The sequence below is a fragment of the Juglans microcarpa x Juglans regia genome, chromosome 4D (assembly GCF_004785595.1).
Source record: "Juglans microcarpa x Juglans regia isolate MS1-56 chromosome 4D, Jm3101_v1.0, whole genome shotgun sequence".
Classification (NCBI taxonomy): Eukaryota; Viridiplantae; Streptophyta; class Magnoliopsida; order Fagales; family Juglandaceae; genus Juglans; species Juglans microcarpa x Juglans regia.
This window is the reverse complement of record NC_054600.1, coordinates 33,927,933-33,950,119: the sequence shown is the minus strand read 5'-3', so window position 1 is coordinate 33,950,119 and position 22,187 is coordinate 33,927,933. Positions and strand designations below refer to the sequence as shown.

The 22,187-nt window shown below is 34.4% G+C and overlaps 2 protein-coding genes and 1 pseudogene across 3 annotated transcripts; all 3 read left to right on the top strand.

Annotated features, from left to right (window-relative positions):
- Positions 1 to 721: 721 nt before the first annotated feature.
- On the top strand, positions 722 to 6,404 carry LOC121260312 (annotated as a pseudogene).
- A 3,070-nt stretch (positions 6,405 to 9,474) lies between these two features.
- On the top strand, positions 9,475 to 10,234 carry LOC121261297 (probable 2-oxoglutarate-dependent dioxygenase AOP1.2). Its single transcript, XM_041163602.1, has 2 exons — positions 9,475 to 9,796; positions 9,882 to 10,234. The coding sequence occupies exons 1-2, from the start codon at positions 9,491 to 9,493 to the stop codon at positions 10,134 to 10,136; spliced, it is 561 nt and encodes a 186-aa protein (XP_041019536.1). The 5' UTR covers positions 9,475 to 9,490; the 3' UTR covers positions 10,137 to 10,234.
- A 5,022-nt stretch (positions 10,235 to 15,256) lies between these two features.
- LOC121261295 (coiled-coil domain-containing protein 93) lies at positions 15,257 to 21,751 on the top strand. 2 transcript variants are annotated; one of them, XR_005939868.1, is made up of 11 exons: positions 15,257 to 15,491; positions 15,637 to 15,799; positions 16,229 to 16,348; positions 16,879 to 17,058; positions 18,006 to 18,085; positions 18,728 to 18,767; positions 18,898 to 19,005; positions 19,975 to 20,055; positions 20,511 to 20,633; positions 21,194 to 21,299; positions 21,730 to 21,751. XR_005939868.1 is itself a non-coding variant. In XM_041163601.1 (10 exons), the coding sequence occupies exons 1-10, from the start codon at positions 15,259 to 15,261 to the stop codon at positions 21,239 to 21,241; spliced, it is 1,176 nt and encodes a 391-aa protein (XP_041019535.1). In that variant the 5' UTR covers positions 15,257 to 15,258; the 3' UTR covers positions 21,242 to 21,385. The 2 variants fall into 2 exon arrangements, 1 of the variants encoding a protein (XP_041019535.1); XM_041163601.1 differs by lacking the exon at positions 21,730 to 21,751 and having other exon boundaries at positions 21,194 to 21,385.
- Positions 21,752 to 22,187: the final 436 nt, after the last annotated feature.

Sequence of the window (22,187 nt, the reverse complement as noted above, 5' to 3'; positions counted from 1 at the left end):
GAATATGATACTTCCACTTCCAGTTTGGAACATCCTAACCTCTTAACCAATAGTTTTTTTTTTTTTTTTTTTTTTTTTTTTTTTATTTGGAAAAATTAGCTCAGGGCCGAATGAGAATATTATTCGTACAAGGTACTCTTCTTGGGCCCGAAGTTTGAGCCCAAGCCTAACATGGACCAAATTAAGCATGGCTTACCTATCCTGACTAGTTGGGCTTAAGGCGCTAGGTTTGGGCTAACTGGAAAGCGGGGGATCTTGGTTAGACCTTTGTAATTATTGGAAGGATATTTCGGGCACTTATCAATCACAACTTGTATTTATGGGCCCTTTCTTTGCCTTTGTGTGTAGTGGGCTTTTGTTTCGGGTCGTAGTTAGTACGGTGACGAAGCTACTCGTACTCGTAGTTTTCTGGAATGCCCACATTGAGGGTACCCATTTTTCATATGTATTATGTAATGATTTTGGTATATGTTGGAGCCGTTGAAATTAATGTTGTAACTCTGTTTTATCGTATGTATAAATAATAAACAATTATATACACCATATTACTATCCTATTTTCATCCCACTAAGTAAGATGTAACACATTAATTTATCACCATTAAATGATCATTTATTGCATGTTTCTTTATCATCTAATAGTGATGAATGTACCACATACTACTTATAAGTATAATCAAAATAAGATGAGAATGTGGTGTACAGTATTACTCATAAATAATATATGTACACTATGCTCAGGTAGCTTAAGCCATTTCGGATCTTGTAAACGGCCAGTTTTGTTAATCCAATTCAAAGTTTTACATCGTGGTTTAGCTGCTGACATTCATCAAGGATCAATTTTACTCGCCCCTTCCTTCAAACAATATATAAAAGATATGATGAAACACTTGCATGCATGCATGCATGCATGCCTCGTGAGTATGTCTAAGATTTGAGTCGGCAGTTTGGTTTTATCTCAATGTCAGCTTGAGAACTATGCCGATTGCCGCCTAAAGAAATTCTTCTAACACCCTTGTACTATAAATCTGAACAACACAAGATCAGCATACCTTTATGGAAAATGGGTTCAGATCCTCAGTTTCAGATTCCATTCATCAAGTTCTCAGTGGGCTCTGAAGACTTAGACCGAGGAATTAAGTGGTGGAATAGTCTTTGCATGAGAGTTCGAGAGGCTTGTGGAAGTTACGGTTGTTTCCAAGTAGTGTACGATAAGCTGGTGCCTGTACAACTAAGAGCTGATATCTTTTCAACGATGAAGCAGTTTTTTGGGCCTTCGACCATTGAAAACAAAGCAGAAAAATGATAATCCAAAGCCTTACTATGGCTACTTGGGACAGAATGCAGCAGTTCCCTTGTTCGAGAGCTTCGGCATTGACGATGCATCTAACTATGAATCCCTCAAAACCTTCACGAAATTAATGCGGCCTGATGGTCACGATCAGAATCTTTTTTATATAAAAGAACACTTCTTTTTCTATGATTTCCCTGTTCTATTTTCTTATAAGCTCTCAAAAACTATGTCATCAGCTAGCTTTAGGAGCTTTTGCAATTCCAGTGGAGGGTACTATCATCAAGGGAACAAAAGAACTTGTAGATGAAGGACATCCCCAAGTTCTTAAAGATTATGGTTACATGGATTTTCTGAGGTTCTCTCCTATTCAGAGGAGGGAAAGTCCATTGACTCGAACAAGCAAGTGTTCGCATTTGCAGGAATATAGGACTTCTTGGCGTTAATTACTCTGTTCATGAATGTGAAATAAAGCTAGTTTCCTTTTTGTTAAAACTTAAATTTGTCAGAGGAGGCAAGGGCCATAAACTCAGATAAGCAAGTGTTCGCATTTGCAGGAATTTAGGAACCGTTGATAGTACGTAGTTTAAGAATGCAAACTAAAGCTGGTTGGCTAATTAAAGGGCCTGAGAGCCCAAGTTTGTCAGCCTTCAATGGTCATCGGACAGGTTTTAGGCCACTTTTAGACCTGAGAGCCCAAGTTTGGTTTTACCTCACGTTTTAGGGCAATTTTTGAGGTAAAAATATAAGAGTAATTCTACATACCATCATGAAATGTGTAAACATCATGTAATTATTTTGAAAAAAAGTAGGATTTACTATTAAAAAATAATTTTTTTTATGTAAATCTCATGTTTTATTTACTTTTTTTCAAAACGATTATGTGACGGTTGCACAATTCAAATATATTTTTAAAAAAAATCAACCTAAAACGGAACGTACCGTTTTTATCAACCTTGATATATATCTTATGATAAGCCAGCTGTCATATATATATATATTGATCTCTGTTTCTCGTTTTTTAATATTTTTCCCCTTTTAATTTCACTCGTAAGATACATACCGTGATTTGCAGACCCTTTGGCTTTTACAATATATACAAACGAAGCTTTCATTGTATTTATATCCAAATCCTATATTTCAGCCAATACATGACTTGTAATAAAATATTTGGTTCAAATCAATGACATTAATTATTTTCGCCTCTATCCAGAATTTTACTTTCTACGTTAAATCGTAATCAATTTTAAAAAAGAATGCTTTTGTAAATATTTTATTTTATTACTAATAAAATAATGTTTACCGCAATGAGTTGCAAATCTTAATTTATTAATTTAATTTATCTTCGTTTGTAAATTTTTTGTAAAACATCATTTACAGAATCTTACCACTTCTCATTATGTTAATGAATGAAATGATTGTTTCAACTGTTGGATACTGTTCTACACAAGCAAGATGAAATAAAGAAATAACAATTATTTCCTACGCTCAATTAAATAAATAATCAAATAATAAAATACTATGAACTGGAATCTAACAAAAACATATTTCAATATCACATACAAAAAATGTTTTAGAAACTATTTGTCAAACTTAATTCCCCATTCCAAGCAACTACCAACTATTTCTCTACTAATTATTTTAAAAAATTCCTCTACTAATTTTTTATTTGGATGTTATGATTTTTTATTTTTATTTTTTTTAATTGTTGATTTTTGGGTGAAAGATGATAGTTTGCGAATTGACCCAGATCACCTTGAAAGGAATAAGCAACTTGCCCGCCTGTCTGCAGGCTTCCAAGTTTAATTAATATATATCCAGACTCCCCAATTCCTAAAAACTTCCATAAATCATGCTCACTTTAAATATATGATTAGATTTATTCATTCAATGTGTTTGAATGTTAAAATTATTGATTACATGTTTACCGATCTTTCTCTTAATTAAATTAAAATTTATGATAAATTATTTACGAAGAAAATAATTGTTTATAACATAGAGAATAGATTCATTTTTATAGAAAAGAATTGACAATAAATAAACAGATTTGTTGTAGTGAATTTGTTTTTTAATTGATCAATACATGGCTCCACAAAATTCTTGATTTAATAATATGACTTGTGTGAACCATATTTTTGTTGTTTAAATTTGTTTTTGGTTTCTGAATTATGGAACTTAATTTTATTTTTCTATATATTATTTTATTCTATCAAACCCTATATCGATTTTCCATCCTCACAAAAAGATTGATCAATGTATGTGATTTGTTTCAGTCGGTTTTCAAAATCAATAGAAAAAAAAATATAATTGAAACCGGCCCATTAGCGAGCAATTTAATAAACAGTACAAATAAATAAATATATTAATCCCAAGCTAGCACGGTGTGGACGCCATCCTTACACCACCACTAGAAGCCAAGAGTCACCTTAAGCCGCACAGATCAAATAGCCCAGCCTTAATGCAAAATTGGGAGCAACTAACGCCAACCGTCATCATCTCAAAAATGCGTTAATTTTAATGAAAAATAATAAAATCTGTTAAAATAAAAATTTTCGTTAGATAGTCACTTTATATATATAAAGATATATATATATATATATTTATATATATATATGATCAAGGATTAATGCATGAAACAATGTAATTAACGACGCGAACTGATCTGGGATCAGGACATCGTGATCATGATCAGAAAATTAAAGTAGTGGTGTGAAGTAGATCTAAGCCAAGATCACGGACGCTGGTAATTATAAGAGCTTTCAAGTTAGTCAACAAATTAATTACATAACTTTAAATATTTTTTATGGGAATTGATGATATCACCGGCCAAACACTACAAAAATATAACTGGTCAATCGGAATACAAACGAAGACCATTGACCTTCATGTACAAGACAAAATTTCACACCGGCCGGCGGCGCCCGATAATAAATTGTCATAAAGAGATTGCAATTATTAGCTAAAAATGCACGTACGGACAAAATGCTGCTTAATTACATTTAATTGTTTTATTGAATAAAATATATCATCTAAGCATATGACGTGCATGTTAGATAATATATACATATATATATTTATTAATTGCATTCTTCTGTTAGAAGTTCTTCAGCAACAGACTCAATAAATAAAGATGGAGGCTTGATCTCTGCCTCCAATTCAGCCTCAGATGGAGATCTGAATGCAAATCATGCACAGCTGCCCAAGATCACGAATCTGCAAGTTTGGAAAGACAGCAACACACTGGACAGTTGACAATGCCTAATCTATTACTTTGTTTCCATATAAAAGTTTATTATTTCCTTTATATACATTGTAATCTTTTACATTTATTGTAATCTTGTAATTTCCTTTTATTCTTATAATCCCATCTATTATGAGAACATATGTATATAAACAGCAATGCTGTTTTGTAATCTTTATCTTTTGAGTGAATACAATTATGTTATCCTCTAGTCTATTTTTGCATCTTCAACATGATTATATATATATATATATATATATATATATATGAAGTGGCTAACTATTATTATATGGTTGTCTGAACTAATTTTCTTGAGTGGACCCAGCTGGTTTTAAATATTTTCATATCTCCATGTGTTTTGAATTACATGATTATATGTGTATCTTAACAAGATGCGTAACCAGCTGGCCTGGACCAAAGGATATCTTTTGTATATGCTCATGTACTGGTCGTTAAAACATGAAAATTGACAAGCATATATACATACACACATATATATTGTTTAGGGAATACCGATCGAGATGCTTAATTAATTAAGCTATGTGGGATATTGTAATTAAACAGTGATCAGCTTTGTCACTTCAATCAGTGTTGCGTACGTCGTGATTTAGCTGCTGGCAGTCATAATTGATTACTTTACTCTCCAACTCCCCATCTCTGTGATTAGGTTTAAGATTCCAATCGGCAGTTTTGTTGTATCCGATCAATAATGTCAACTTGATCAGAACTGCATGTGCACCATGAAGGAAGGAAGCTGGAAGTAAATCCAACGAGACCTAACCGTGGCTACATGGGACAGAGTTCTTTAGGTCCCTTGTACGAGGCCTTTGCAATTGAAGATGGCTCTAACTATGATTCCCTCAAAAGCTTCACGGAACTAATATGGTCGGATGGTAATGACCAATTCTGGTGAGAATCACTGAATCAACTTGTGAGAATCATCATTAATACCGATCACAAGTCCGCCTTTTCATGTTCAAGAACTCGAAGTATAAAGTACTTATATTGAGCCTAATTAATAAGCTAAAGAAAAATTAAGGTCGCTCTTTCTTTCTGTATATTTAATCGTTTATAGTGCATATTAATGCATGCATGTTGTATTGCATGCTTTCAACAGCCAGGCATTTATTTCTATGGTTAAGTTGCTGGACGAGCTGGAACATATACTAGAATTGATGATTCTTGATGCTTATGGTTTGGGGGAGAAAAAAGAGTCAATCGTGGAATGCAAAAGTACACTACTAAGGCTAATGAAATACAAGGCTCCCCCATCAGGAGAATCTATGGAAGGGCTCAGAGCTCATACTGATACAGGATTGGGTACAATCCTCTGTGATGATCAAATTTCAGGCCTTGAAGTTGAGACCAAGGATGGGCAATGGATTAAACTGTCTCCATCTCCTAGCTCCTTCGTCTTTTTTGTTGGAGATTGTCTAATGGTACATATACATATAATTCTCTACTCTATATATATAGATTCAGCTTGTTTGCTAATTAAGTGACATTAACCCATGCAGAACGTTACAAAATATACTATATATAGGCCAGATCATAAAAATATTTTATGTTAATTGATAGTGGGTATTGATCGATCATTTTGTAGGCATGGAGTAAATGCAGAATGCATGCCGTAAAGCACAGAGTGACGATGGGCGGGGATAAAGACCGTTATTCTTTCGGAGCTTTTGCATTTCCTGTGGATGGCAGCATTGTCAAGGCACCAAAAGAGTTTATTGATGAAGAACATCAACAACTTCTTAGAGAGTTTGACTTCGCAGATTTTGTCAAGTTCTACCTTCGAAAGTTCGAGGCCGGTGGACGGGACAATCGCCCAGATCACGTATTGCAAATATTCGCATTTGCAGGGATATAAATTGAACTTCAAATATAAACAGTGTGGTACTCAGTTTAAAGCATGCATGCATGTAACATATACGTACGTCGGCCTATATATATATATATATATATATATTAGCCAGTAATTGGCTAAATAAACTGGCCTTGTACGTACGTACATTGGCCATACTAGCTACGTACTTATACGCATGAATAAAATAATACTGGCGGGTGATCATCTAGTATTACTGGTGCTCAATTTTTACAAGTCTTAAGTTCTTTAAAAAAATTAAAGTCTATAAAAAAAAAACATTTATATTTCTTTATGGTATGATTCACCTTTATAAAAATAACTATGTGAGGATTTTATACTTAAAATTTTTACAAATCGTTAATGAATTAAAAAACTAGTCGTTGTTTCATGATCTTATAACTCGACTAATTCTGTTATTAAACTTTTATTTATTTATTTATTTATTTTGTCCCACCTTCATTAATTTATTTTGGAGTTCTGATCATCTCGGGACTTTAGTCGACAGGTCGATCGGGCTAATCCAAATGATGTGACATGATGCCATAGAAAAATTCAAAGAAGGATACGATCACCGCGTACGTAATTACGACGTGAGATCGATCCTATTATCTAATTACACTATATTTTATATATATATATATATATTTAATTTTTTTATTCATACTAAATTAATTAAGTTTTTCTATTCATTATATTTACATGATTACATCACATACTTATTAAATTAAAAAATAAATAAATAAAATATAATTTAAAGATAATGAGTAAAATTTTTCATAATAAATTTATGCAATGACACAAATATATTGAGATGTTTTGATTAAGTATCAAAAGAATATATCGATATTTTGATGTAATAGACGCCAAAGTTAAAAATTATGAATTATATATGTAAACATTGTCATTCATCAATATTTACAAAATGAAGCTAAGTCCGATACAAAAAATGACAATACATGACTAGCTAAAAGGCTTTTTGAGCAATAATATTTTAAATTTACTACACACCATTCACATAATATAATTTGATGTGTAAAATTTAAAATTTATTTTTTAAATTAAATTATGATGTGGATGCTGGGTAGAAACTTTCTGCCAATAGTTATTCAAATTTTGATATTCTATTGAAAAAGTGAAATTCAGGACTACCTATTGTAAATAGAGAAATGCATAATAGTTGTAGTCGTGAGTGCGTAAGCGCCACGTAATTACTTTTTTAATAAAATATCAAAATTTGAATAACAACCAAGATGTGCCAATACGGAATTTGAATCTGGCTATCATTTACCACGGATTAATGACATAATAGACAAATAATCTCCCTCTAGCGTAATATACGTCTAGAATAATTGTTCAGGGTATTAAATCCCTCTAGCATAATGGCTGATTGAGATCCCTAACAATCTGCAACCCAACAAGGATCAGTGGAAGTCGTGTCGTCTAATAAGTCTTCTCATCACGTGATCAGCTCATATAAATAAAGGAAAAAAAATGCCTTAGGTAACTTTTGATCACCTTGAAGCTTGAAATACTCTCCGCACTATATACTAACTTAGGTATCGAAAGTGTTCCATCGAATTCACCTACCTTCTGATTGCAGGTTACTAGAGGTCGTTGGTAGTGATACAAAACACATCCACCAAATAATCATTTTCTACCAAAATGAATTGATTCTCATCGCAAATAGTCATGATTCTTTGTCACAAATGAAACACGTTATCATTTTTTTTTTATAACTTCTAACGTACGTTGTTATATCAGTAAGTTGGAGGGGATTAGAATAGCAAGTGGCTGTGCTATTCATAGGAAAGATTCATTTGGGTACGTATCCTAAATCAATTCTTTTATAAATATTCAGTATTATGCATGGATATGATCAACAGCATGTTTATTATGAATTGATCAGCAAGAAACCCGTATCCATTATATATATAAAATGTCTATGTATGTTTATCATTTATATATCACATAATTTATATCATGATGATCATAATTAATATTATTGTCTGAACTTGTCATGAATCAACCTGCTGTAAAATATTTACTCATTTTCATGTGTTTTGCGTTTCAATCTATATTTTAGAATTCAGCTTCTGCTTCTGGAAGCATATTTTTTTTGTAATATTCGGGGCCATTTAAATTTTAAACATAAAAATTGACGTGAAAGGGAATGCACAAGGAAAGTGATGAAATCTGCTAGCTAGCTTAAGCTACTTTGGATCTTGTAAATAGGCAGTAGTACTAGTTAATTTTATGCCTCTAGTCAAAATATATTAATTAATATTAATGCATTAACGTCATTGTTTAATTAGTTAATTTACTCTCCAAGTCCCAACCTACCCCTGGCCTCCCTTTAAATTAGAGTGTAATGACAACGTCACTCTTACGTGTCCTGCGATTAGATCCAAGATTCCAATCGGCAATTTGGTTCTATCTCAATGTCAACTTGTGAACTATGTCATAACAAGAAACCCTAGTTTGTAACAGCTAGCCATGCATACGATATATATGTTGTATATGTATATATCATCAACTTCTTTAAACGTGGAAATCAAAAATGGGTTTGAATCCTCAGACGTTTCAGATTATTCCAGTCATCAAGTTCTCAAAGGGGCTGAAAGAATTGGACCGAGGAACTGAAGGGTGGAACAATTTGTGCGACAAAGTTCGGGAGGCTTGTGAAAATTATGGATGTTTCGAACTAATGTTTGAAGAGATACCTATACATTAAAAGCTGAGATATTCTCGGTGATCAGACAGCTTTATGGCCTTCCTTCGGATATAAAGCAGAAAAATGTTAATCCAACAAGGCCTGGCCGTGGCTACGTTGGATCCTGTCAGTCCCTTGTTCGAGAGTTTTGATATTGAAAACGGCACTAACTATGACTCCCTCAAAAGCTTCATGGATTTAATGTGGCCTAATGGTCATGATCACTGTACTTCTTCTTCTCTTTGTCATCATGTTCAACAAATTCTAAAAACTAGCTCATCAAAAAGTTCTCTCTCTGATCTCTCTCTCTCTCTCTCTCTCTCTCTCTCTCTCTTAATTTTTTTATCTATGTTCCCACTGCAGCCAAACTGTTACTTCCATGATGAAGTTGCTGGACGAGCTGAGCCATTTAATTGGAACGATGATTCTTGATGGTTATGGTTTGGGAGAGAAATTAGAGTCAATAATGGAATGTGAGACACTTCTAAGGATAATGAGATGCGAAACTAATTCCACATCTGGGGAATCTGTGAAAGGGTTGGCAGCTCATACTGATAAAGTATTGTTTACATTCCTCTGTGAAGATCAAGTTTCAGGTCTTGAAGTTGAAACCAAGGACGGGCAATGGATTAAATTGTCTCCATCTCCTACCTCTTTCATCTTTATTGTTGGAGATCTCCTAAAGGTATATATGAATCTTTATAGTTGGAGATCATATCCTACAAACATAACTTTTTATTAACAACATCTGATATATATTGATTTTGCAGGCCTGGAGTAATTGCAGAATGCATGCTGTGAATCATAGGGTGATGATGACTGGAGATAAAGAGCGTTATTCTTTCGGAGTTTTTGCAGTTCCCATGGATGCAAGCAATATCAAGGCACCAAAACAGCTTGTTGATGAAGAACATCCCCAAGTGCTCAAAGAGTTCCGTTACAAGGATTATCTCGATTTCACCTATTCGGAGAAGGCAAGGTCCATAGACTATCATATGCACATGCTCGCATTTGCAGGGATGTAGAACTTAACTTGTTGGCGATGACATGATCAGTACTAGTAGTATTTGGTTTATACAAGCATGCATGTAAAATCAAGCTCTACTTTGGCTTAATTAATACTGTTGTGGTTGTCGATCCTTTCTACTTCTGTTCTTCTTCCACTTTTTTTTTTTTTAACTTTTTTTTTCGCCTTCTTATGTTTAATTAATGCATATCGTAGCCTTTAGAACAAGGAAACCCTACACATAAGTAGGGGCGCTGTCAATAATTCGGTCCAGACCGGCAAAACCGACCATGCATACCAGACCAAATTCTAGACCGGTTAGACTCAGTTCCAAAATATGTGGACCGATGAAATTTGGTCCGGTCTCGAGGTCTACAAATTTTGGACCGGACCGGACTGGACCCATATATATATATTTTAAAAATATTTTTAATAAATTAATAAATTATTTTTATATAGTAATTATATAAGTTAATGATGTAATTTTCATCTAATTTATTATCATTGACTATATAAAATATAAAATAATATATGCTATCAATTAATAATAAATCATAAATCATGTGATAACTTATGTCATTATATGTAAATAGTTAATACATCATACATTCATACATATTCTACTATTTACACTTAATTAAAATAATTAGGTAATTTTTTTTAAATACCTAAGTTACAAGCAAGCATGAATAATCTATATACAATGAAATTATTTAATATTCCTTAACCATATATAAAATGTATGAAATTATTAATAATTATGCATACGAAAGAGTAAAGTCTAAGTTAATAAGTAGTAACTATCGATATCATAAATATAATTATAGTAAAATAATATTTTTAATGAGTTAGTTACATAATCCGCATTAATAATTCACTTAATTTTAATTAAGTAATTTAAATAATTTTTTTATTAATTTATTTGAAAAAAATAATAAAATAATTAGGCCAAACTGATAGGCTAATAGCTACCGGTCCGGTCCCAATAGATGTTCGGTCCGGAGAAAATGATAGGCTAGAAATTTCTGTAACGCCCTAATCCCGGACGGAGTCGAAGAGTTACTACATTTCACTTAAAATTATATATCATATTACATATATAGACTCCAATCTCTCAACTACATATAGATCTCACTGTTTTAACTCAAATACTCCAAATAATTAACTAGTAACACCACAAATTTTTAATATAAATGTCAACCTCTCAACATACCACGTCATCAGAGTACAATAAATTTATTGAATAAAAATTCTCCAATAACCATGACATCTTTTTGTGTTTAATCCACTATATTCACATAGTCTTACCCATGCATTTTATTCTTGATCCCTAGTTGAAACATCTAAAATATCTGAAAATATTGTGAAGATAAGGGGTGAGTTATTAACAACTTAGTAAGTAAAGAACATATATTAGTATATAAACATGAGCATTTTCACAGAGTTCAGAATGTAGAACAAAACATTTTAGTTTTAGAATGCGGATCCAAAAAACATATTATCAGAATATTAGAGCGACAATTCAAAATGTTCATATACAAAAATATCATTTGTCATAACATGATTAAACATCATCATCTTACCATATCATATCATTCTATATCAGAGCAAAGACCATATTTAACACTTGTGGTAGGGTTGTGCATTCTGTGGAAAGCCAAGCAGAGCATAAATCACCATGATACCAAAGTGATTGCACTCAGAACATAAATTACTATTATATCTCGTGGTGGGGCCAGAGGCCACTATTATGTCCCGTGGTAGAGCTATAGGTCACTATTATATCCCGTGACAAGGTCAGAGGTAACTATTATATCCGATAGTAAGGCCAGAGGTCACTATTACATCCCGTAACAAGGCTAGAGGTCATTATTATCATCTGTGACAGGGTCAGATGCCACTATTATCACCCGTGACAATGTCATATATCAGAGCAAAACATAATCAGAATCATTGAATCATGACCAGAAACATAATCATAGATAGAATCAGAAAGTCATGTCAAAGGTTTTTAAAATGTCATATCATATCAAAACAGAGTACTGAACAATTTTATATTATTTTCACATATTCAAAACAAATTCAAAGCATTTTCAAATAACATGTACAAATTTTTAAATTTCATATTTGCTCTTTTTGCATAGTTAGAAACAAAATGCTAAAAATTTGCTCATGTCTACACCAATCATGACAAAAGTACTTTCTTCTTTTATACATATTTCATGAGTAATGTAGAACTAATAACTGCAGTTGTTTCAAATTTATCTTCATAACAAAACAAACATATTTTTCCAAAACCAAAATCAGTTCATTTCTTTTATGCAAAAACTAGCGTAGGAACCTCACTTACTTGGACTTTTTTAGTTTTTCAAAATCTTTTCGCAACAATGTTGAATAAATATTAATCGTCACCTATAAAATAGTCATGTAATTTCTGTAAATTTTCAATCGAACACTTATTTCAATACTTAAACCTGAAATGTTAAATGAACCTATTTTCCTAAAATTCTAAAATTCTCGTAATCATAAAATATTGTCACTTCTCAAATTCATCAATATTCATTTAATATTCATTTAACCTAATTCCAGCTTAATCACAAGACTATTTAATAATCAAACTCAAACCCACACAAGATATTATTAGTGTTTTGTAATAATTACAACCGACCCAATATCTGACCAAGACCCACATGAAATAATTAAAACGGTCTTCCATAACTTCCAACTAGAGGGCAAAGATGTAGTTAATAAAAAAAATAAAATAATTAAATAAAAAAACTTAGAATCTTTCCTTGGGAATACACGTAATACTAATGACATTTAGGTAATTATGTAATATAAGTGGTAGAACCCAAGGTTAGAACTTGGAGAAAATAAGCTTTAGATCAAGAACTACATCTGGTGAGGGAGGGACCGTGCGAGATACTCATCGAGAAAGCAGCTACGAAGTGGTGGCGAGGCGGCTGATGTGGCAGTGCACTGTGGGAGTGAGAGAGAAAGAGAGATAGAACAGAGAGAGAGAGAGAGAGATCATGGCGTAAGGGGGAGAGAGATTACCGAGAGAACCGAGGGCTACACACGGGGTGTTTGGCGATGGAGACTCACAGTGCAGCAGTGACTAAACGTGGCAGCTTCCGCCGTCAGCTGGGATGTGGAGGCTTTCAACTCCCGCAAATCACGGTGGGGGAAGCAGCTAGGTGCTCTATTTTGAAGAGCAAAAACAGAGACTGTCGTGTGAGGTTGGATGCATGGAGGTTTTTGGCGTTGGTCTATGTTGCTTGCAACGGCTTCGACATCAACTCCTTGACGTTGCGATTCTGTGAGGAGAAAGAGCAGTGGTGTGTAACAGTTCGAGGTGGCCATAACGGGGTACAGTGGTGAAGGATGGAAGCGTGAGGCAGTGGGCCTAGCAACTTCCGTTGTGCAGGAGCGAGCTCGGTAACATTAGGTGGTGGTTCACAGTAGTCTGGTGCAGCGATGCTAACAACGTGATCCAAGACCGTAGCTCGGTTGTTTTTCTATGGTGGTGTGTGAACGGGAAGGGACTATGTTACGTTCGGCTTGCATGGGATGCTTGGCTTCTGGTGGTGCAAGGATGCCATCCAACAAGGCGTTGCCTAGGCAGTGTGGCGTGAAAGAAGAGGAAAGGAAAAAGAAAAACAAAAGGCTTTTAGTGATGGTGATGTCAACATAGTGATGGGCTTATATTCCTGGACGTGGGGACATCGGGACGAACGTGCATGCTAAGGGTTGTGGTGGTCACGTCACGCTTGATGGAAATTTATGGAGAAGGTGCAGTGTGATTTGAGGAACCGAATGACATCTCTAGGGCTTGAAGAAGTTTGTGATGCATGAAGGAGATATACGCACGGGTCTATATATATATATATATATATATATAGCTGAAAACCTAGATTGTGGTGAGGAAGATCAATTTATGGGATTGGTCCATAATTTATAGAAACTGGGTGCTTTAGTCATGGAATGGGTTAGGAATTTTATTATGTAGATAACTCTAGAGTTGTAATATACTGTGTTTGAATTGAAGTATTTCATGGGCTTGGAGTTCATAAATAGATGGGGACATAGTATTTATCGGTTTGCATCCATAAATAATAAATGGGTTTTAACTTAATTATCAAATTCAATAAAAACCAATAATCCACCGTAAGAAATATTGGACTTGTGGCCTATTCAAAATTATTCTTTAAATCTCAAATGGGCCTCTCATAATATTAACCTAAAAAAAAAAATTATAGAATATTAGCTTAGCCTGAGCTTTGTGCTGAGCCCGGATGTTACAATTCTGATCCATCACCAGACCGGATCAATTTACACCTCTACACATAAATTTGCGATCAATGCATTAAGATCATTATTCGATGGTTGATGATCCATTTTTTTTAACTTTTTAGCAAACAACACAACAAATCTTTTAATTTTTGTTTTTTCTTAATTTCAACCTTTGATTCTTGAGTCCTGCCTAATTTCAAATTATATATAATCTAGGTTATATTTTTCAAAAAAACAAAAAAAAAATTATCCGTTCCTTGGTATATATTAAACTTCAAAAAAAATATAGTCTTTTAGGATATATTTATTAGAATTGCTCAAATGGAACTATATACAATGCATGTGTCGATTTTTATCAATGGACACTCAGAATATTGGACCGTTAAAAAGTTAATAAAAGATGAACATGAAGTGAAGATCTAATTATTAGTGTTTTAAAATCTAGAGACTAATTGAGTAAAAGCTAAAATCACAAAAAATCTTATAAAAAATAGAGAAATGAAATTTGCAATTATATAATATGCAAGCGCCGTATACTCTTTTTGAAAAAGATGAGAAAATATGGGAGTCATGTAAAAAAATAATAATAATTATAAATCTCATTTTTTTTTTTAAAAAAAAGAGTTCATAATACTTACAACCGAAAAAAATAAGTGAGAATCCAATGATGAATTTTGCAATTAATACTTTTCTCTTTTCGGAGCCTGGTTGAATTTCTAGGACATAGAAGGAGAGCCCAGAGGCTGTTAGGCCAGAGTCCACCGATAACAGAACTAGCGAGCCCAACTTCAACTATCTACATTCGACAATTACAAAGCAGTCCGAATGGAGGGTTGGATATAAAAGGGATGATTACTCGAAACTCCCTCTCACGAGCGAGTCGAACCGACATGGCCGAGTCTCACTTCCTGTCCGAGTCCGGATCACCGATTTCTCTTGGGCGTATTTATGATCTTCTCCTCTCAGTCGGTTATGCCGACGCCGTAAAAACCGATATATCTGCCTCCGAAAAGCTCCGTTCAGGCATCGTCTGGTGCATCGCTGCCGTCAACGACGAAACCCTAACACACCTGGAGGAAATGCACGTAACCCTCTCCGAATCATCTTTACGCGCCACGATATGATTGCAATCAATGCCGTGAATAATTTTCATAATTGAATAAAAAAGTTCAGATCTCTCTTTGATGGTTGATGTTGATGTTGCCTTTTGCGTTATTGGGGTGCAGTGAGATTGAAAATCGCATTGGGGAAGCTCTGAGGTTAATCGGTTGTCCACACCCTCTTGAAGCTTCTCAAATTGAAACTCTAGACATCAAAGCCATTTTTCCCGTTGTACAGTGGCTTGTTAATCGTGTTAGGACCTTACAAGATGATGACAGGGATCATGAGGTAACTAACTCGTTGTAACCTAACGCTTTTGATTATTAATTTACACGACTGTCATGGTTTATGTCTCTGTGTTATTTTTCATTCGAAACAGCAACAGGGTTTCCAAATATTCGGTTGATTTTGAACTGCTATTGTAATTATATTTTGTACGATTTAAGTTGCTTGGTCCTTGTAAGGATGTCTAAACTCCACAGGGTTAAGAGGCGATTTTGCTTATAATGTCATAATTTGAGCGCGAGATTACTTCAATGCGGAAAGGTTTTAAACAGACGTGCATAGGGATTCGGGCAATTATTTTTTAACAAGCTTTTAACTAGTAAAAAAAAAGACTATTTATAAACAATTGAGGTTTCGGTGGGGTGGTCGGATTGATTTGATTTGCCTCTGGTCATTTTTACATTCTCATGTTTGTTCTTTTCTGTGCTCCAGAATCAAAAAGAGCTCGGGCTCGATATTATGAACGAAATTAAACTTCTACGAGAGAGAATAGATAAGGAAGGTGCTACTATTGCTGTGCAGAAATTGATACCACTTTTGGGGTCGTTAAAGGTGGGCTATGTTTCTGATCTGTGAATATATTCAGGCATCTTACTCAAATAGGAACATTGTTTGTGTTTACATCTTAGTTCATGTTAATGCTAAAATTTGTTATTCACACACATCTGAGAGAAGCCTTGCAAGAATCACATCACCTGGAGTTTCCTCCAATTTGAGAGGAACCTGATCCCCATCTCCCTCTCAGAGTGCCTCTCTCTTGAAATTTAAGAATGCTTTCCTAGATGGACTTCTGCTGTAACTCCACATCAACGTTGGTAGTTTTTCCTGTATATAAGATGCTGAGATTACAAGATGTTTCAGCATAGTTAAGACAAAAGGGAGCTAATGCTACCGTAAAATCCTGAACAACAGATGGAACATACGGACATCACTTAGATATTTGGCCACTGATGTTGTGACCGGTCTGTCTTAAGCCAGTTGAAAAGAGAAATTCTATGTGTATTTTTTGTATCTTTCTCCATTAAGCTTCATTTATGCATTTTATTTAGTGGTTGATGCGCATTAGTGGAATGTTTGTTCAGAATCTGGAAATGCAAGAATCTGAATTCCAGTCCAATTGTAATGTAAAACGCTCTGAACTGCAAGCTGATATTATTGAATTGGAGGGAAGAATAGCAAGTGACTGGGATGGCAAGATTCCCTCTGATAGTCTCAATCATTCTTTGGTTGAATCTTTGGAGGAACTGCATTCTGCAAAAAAGGTAAATTGTAGTTAAGAATATTTATTTATTCATCTTCCTTTGTGGTGGAAGATTTAAGGCACCACATTGGGCACATCCCGCAGGAATATCATAATAAACAATCTGCATGAGATCTCTTCAAATTGGCGGTAGTGCACAATTGATATTTAATACGTGTGAACTAATTGAGCTGAGTTGCTTCATTTCCTTTCTTATAAGTACTTTTTACTCTAATCCCTAGAGGTTGGCACGAGTTGTAAAGGCCTTAGGCTTGGGGGTATGCTCCCCCCAGGTCTAAGGTTCAAATCCGCTTGGATGCAAACAATCTCTAGGAGTCATCTTACTAGGAGATTTTTTCCTTGAATTACCCGAGGTGCACTTGCAGGAAACTCCTTGCTAAGGCCTTGTGCACTCTCGGGATTAGTTGGGATGCTGTTCTTGGACACCCGGTGCCAATAAAAAAAGAAAAGAAAAAAAACTTACTCTTATGCCCACTTCCTAATTTGTATTCTAGAAAACAAGATGTTTGAATTATCTCGAAAGTTTCTCGTTTCCATTTCTTAATGCTCACCGTTCAAGGAAAAAAATTTATCTCTACCGATCCAAGTGTTTGTTTAGTAAAGTAAAGCTTTCCTATACAATCACAGCAAATCACCCCGTTGCAGCAGACTTCCTGTTCAATTCTGACCTACCAAAGTTCAGTTTACTTATTCTTTTGTTTGTTTGTTAATGTTGACAGTCAAGGTAAGTGACCAATTATATGATACAATGATTGACTTTTGAGAAAGTAGATTTTTCTCTCTTGATCCCTATCTGCAAGTTTCCTTTTGCAAGAAAATCAGCCTGATGTTAGTTTTCCTTTGCATAAGAAATAGAGAGAGAGAGAGAGAGAGAGAGAGAGAGAGAGAGACCATTTTTTTTTATTTTGTACTGATCACTAATAAACAATGCATGTATGCTTCTTGTAGGAACTTGCAGCTAGATGTAGGGCAATTATTGCTGTGAAGCGGCAGCTTGATGACATGCCATCCCAATCAGAACTCATCCAGTACGTTGTTATTTTTTCCTGACATTATTTTTCATTTTGCTTACAATACATTATTACCCCTTACAATATATGGTTCTCTGCTACACTGAGATGGTCTCAAACTTGTATGGAGTTTTATAATCAGTTTCTCTTAAATACTACTAAAGGCATAGTATTCTTAGGGACTGACACTAATAAAATATTGAGTGTTTGATAAAGCAGAAGCTATTACCCACCATTTCCTCTTCATATCTAAATAATCAGATGAAACGTTCAACACCCGGTGAAAAAAAGTGATCGTAATCCTCCTGATACATTTCTTGCCTCTTATTGCTATTCAGTTTATATCCTCCTCATAAATTCTCAGGGTTTCAGTCCATTTCTCATTTTCTGTCATGAGAACATTTTGGAAAAGTTGGGGAGCTAATGGCAACAGTGAAGTTGGCTTATAGTATCATTTATCATTTGTCTTGCCATTCTCAATATGGTTGCACTTGTTTTTTAACATTTTCTTGTTAATCTAAGGGGCCCATGAGATACTGGAAATCAATGTCACTTATCTGCATCAACGTTTATGGCCCTCTTTTCAGCCCTTCATACCTTATAGCTTTAAGACAATCTCTTTTGGATAGTCTGCTTACTTTCTTGATAAATATGTTGCAGGTATGAACGCCGATTTTCAGAACTGTATGTCCATATCCAGGTTAAATAAGAATGGCTCTAGCGGTTGATTGGACTGCCTTTTTTATTCTCCTTTTCTCCTTTTACCCTGAATCTTTTTTTTTTTTTTATTAGCTCTTGTAGAGGTTTATGTGAGTCTTTCTGCTGTGCAGAAAAAGCATCGCCAAACTCGTAAATATTATGGTACCTATAATGCTCTTTTGGAGATAAAAGAACTGATGCTAAAGGAAACATCTTTATTGAATTCAATAAGTTCCCAGGTTGGTCAAATAAGTCGAGGAAATGTTCTATCTTTTATGAAAGTTCTATTGTATATGCTCTCTTTCTCACACATGCACGCACGCGTACATTGGTGCTTGAACCAAATCGAGTGGTTTTTATTCCTCAAATTTGCTCATTATTTAAATGTCAGAAGCAACAATTGTTGTTGGTTACACTGCCAATTTTGCTTTATAATCTCATATATACAAAATCCAGACCACTGGGTCTTGCATGGTGCAGTCCTGCTTTTGATATGGCTATATGCTAATTAAACGGAAAGATTGGAGATAGTGAAGTTGTAATGCATGTTTTTCAGCCTCAGGTCTAGTATATTGACATATCACCATGCAAGATCCTACTTTTGAATCCTCAGTGACTGCAAAATCTTGGTCACTGGGTCGTTCATTGTCCTGCTTTAGATGTGGCTGTATGCTAAGCGAGCAGAAAGAGTAGATTGTAAAGTAGAGCTCACATTTTGATAGTGCATGTTATTCAGGCCTACTAGATTTACATGCTTAATTGCAAGATCGTTACTTTTGAGTTCTCAACGACAAAAATACCATATAACTAAATTTTTAGAAGGATCAAGTACAGTTTTTGACTTATGGATGTTTCATTATAACTGAATTGCTTAACTACTAAACAGTATTTAGAAAGAAAGAGTGGGAATCTATGGTCTGTTTTAGGTGATGCAGAGAACAACTAAAATAAAGGCTCAGGTTCAGCTGCATATCATTTTCATTTAGATGGGGTGCGCTTTTTTTTTTTTTTTTAATTGCATGTCATTTGCCCACCAATGGGATTGCATGACTCGAGATCAACATTCTTAAGATGTTGAGGCGAGGCAAGTGCCTCTAAAGGGATCTGCTGCTGTTTTCAGTTATTTAATTATGTGCTGAAGGTTACAGCCCTTTCTGTCACTGCTTAAATCTCACTACCATCTCCTTTTTACATGCGACTTTGTGAAGTTCCAAGAAGCCATTACTAATGCTGCTGGTCGCATGAAACTTATTGATTCCATGGAGGGAATTGTGAAGAGCAGTCAACAGGTACTTACCACTTCTTTCTCAAAGAAGATACAGGGTTTGATTAGGGTCTTGGGCAGAGTTAAAGGAGGAACCTCTGGCTTTATAATTCAGATACAAGACTAGGCAGGCTGTCAAATTTTAAAATATCATCAAATTTACTTCCTACAGAGTGATTTATGCTGTTACTTGTTTGGTAACAGAACTCCTAACATAGATCTGTTGCTTGAATAATGGCCCTTTGGAATGACTAAGGGGAGGGGAGATGATTAGAAAAATGGGTGGTGGGGAGGATATTTCTTTGGCCCAATTATAAAACTACATGATTTTTACAAAAAGACTTAAATGATATGTGTACTAAAAGGTGTAAAATGATACTCATATTTGTGCTTCTGTAGTGTTTTTTTTTTTTTTTTTTTTTTTTTTTTTTTTTTTTTTTTCTAGTCATTGAAGTTCTTACTGCTGCATCCATTTTATAGAAACAAGAAAAGGTCCAACTTGGGTTTCAAGAAGAGCAGAAGATTTGTGATGCTCTCAAACAGCGAAATGCTGCTGCTTCTGCAGAGCAAAGACGCTGTTACACTCTGTTAAAAGCTTTCCAGGTACCATTGTGATAATCATGCAGCAATGTAGTAGTTATATTGTTAGCAACATCAAATACTATTAATGGATGTTTTTACATAAAGAGAAAATGTGGTCTATTGTTTTTGCTTCCTAGTGTGGGTTCAGAATGGGTTTGTGAGACAGTAAAGTCCACTTGTTACTTGTAACTTGTAATACTGAGGAACCCAAGACCTCCTGTTTTGACGGTTTGTGGATTGGTCCTTTCTATGCTCAACCTCTTTTGCCATTTTTGTGAGATTCAACCAAGGTTCGAGAATTTCTTTTTGGGAAAAAAGGGTGAATTGTTTGGTTGAAAATAAGGTTTCAGCACAGCATCTAGCATAATCTAAAACCTTTTTTTTTTTTTTTTTTTTTTGTGCATTGACTGGTAACAATACTTCGTTAGCTATGGGTTAGATATTAACAGCTATGCACTATTGTTTTGTCACCATTAGTTCCTAGACTACTGACTGTTCGTTATTTTGGCTGGGCTCTGTTTTAATTGTCCTACTCCATGGCTAATCACTCGCATCACCTAACCTAATCTTTCGATTTCCAGGAGGAATGCGCAAAGAATGAAAAACTGCGCTGCCAAAGTTGTACATAGTGCTTACCTGTTGTGTGAAGGAAGAGGAGGTGATTAGTATTGCAGGTCAAATTTCTATGTGAGTTCTGTTATTTTCTCCTGTTTTTGCTGTATAGATCTGTAATTTTTATAAACAATCGATGAAGCTGGCTTCATTATTTATTAATATATGTTGTCTTTTGCTCACTCGGAAATCAATAACTGGTATACCCATAAAAGAATAATAATAATAATAATAATTAAGTGGTAATAAACAAAAGTTTAATTCAGTAAATTTTTTAACTTTTTCTCGTATTGATCTCCATTATCCCTGACTAGAGGGTGGGGATTCTTCCCCAACTCTTTTAACACCAAGACAATGCAGCAACTATTGAATTTTGTTTGCATTCAGTATGCACGTGATTGCTGACTCCGTGCTGATTAAAAAAGACATATTTGTTATAGATAATTTAAAATTGGCAAAGCTGACAAAATGATCTTTATCTGAAGTTCTGAACTGCACTTTGCAGAGCACTGAGGCGACGCGAAGATGAGATGAGTTTGAGTTTGTATAATAGTGAATTGAGATGTTGAAGTGAGTTTTGTAGAATCTATTTATGATGAGTTTAGATGTGTTTGGATGTTAAGATGAGTTTAGATATATTTATGAGAAGTTGAAAATGATTTTGGGTCTCGCGTGTAAAGAGATGTTGAGTTAAAAAAAATTATGAGTCTTATGTATAAAGAGGTATTGAATTAATGATATTTAGTGATTTAAAAGTTATGTATTTAAACGTTTAGTTAGATTTTAATTTGAATTCAATTCAGATGAACAAGCTGTTTCCATGTTCCAAACGTAGAAATAATATTTGTGTGTATTGAGAAATTAGAATACTCTCTATCTCTCTCTCGGTTGGTATTTATTAAGAAGCGAAGGTCTTATTGTAATCCTGACAATTCAAACAAAAAGGACACGGAACTTTTTGAA

Bases quoted from the DNA above. Each gene is read 5' to 3' on its own strand.
- LOC121261295 (XM_041163601.1), top strand. From the start codon at position 15,259: ATGATTACTCGAAACTCCCTCTCACGAGCGAGTCGAACCGACATGGCC. The intron at 18,086-18,727 runs GTACGTTGTTAT...AATATGTTGCAG, and splicing joins TCCCAATCAGAACTCATCCA to GTATGAACGCCGATTTTCAG. The intron at 19,006-19,974 runs GTTGGTCAAATA...GACTTTGTGAAG, and splicing joins TGAATTCAATAAGTTCCCAG to TTCCAAGAAGCCATTACTAA.
- LOC121261297 (XM_041163602.1), top strand. From the start codon at position 9,491: ATGATGAAGTTGCTGGACGAGCTGAGCCATTTAATTGGAACGATGATT. The intron at 9,797-9,881 runs GTATATATGAAT...TTGATTTTGCAG, and splicing joins TTGTTGGAGATCTCCTAAAG to GCCTGGAGTAATTGCAGAAT.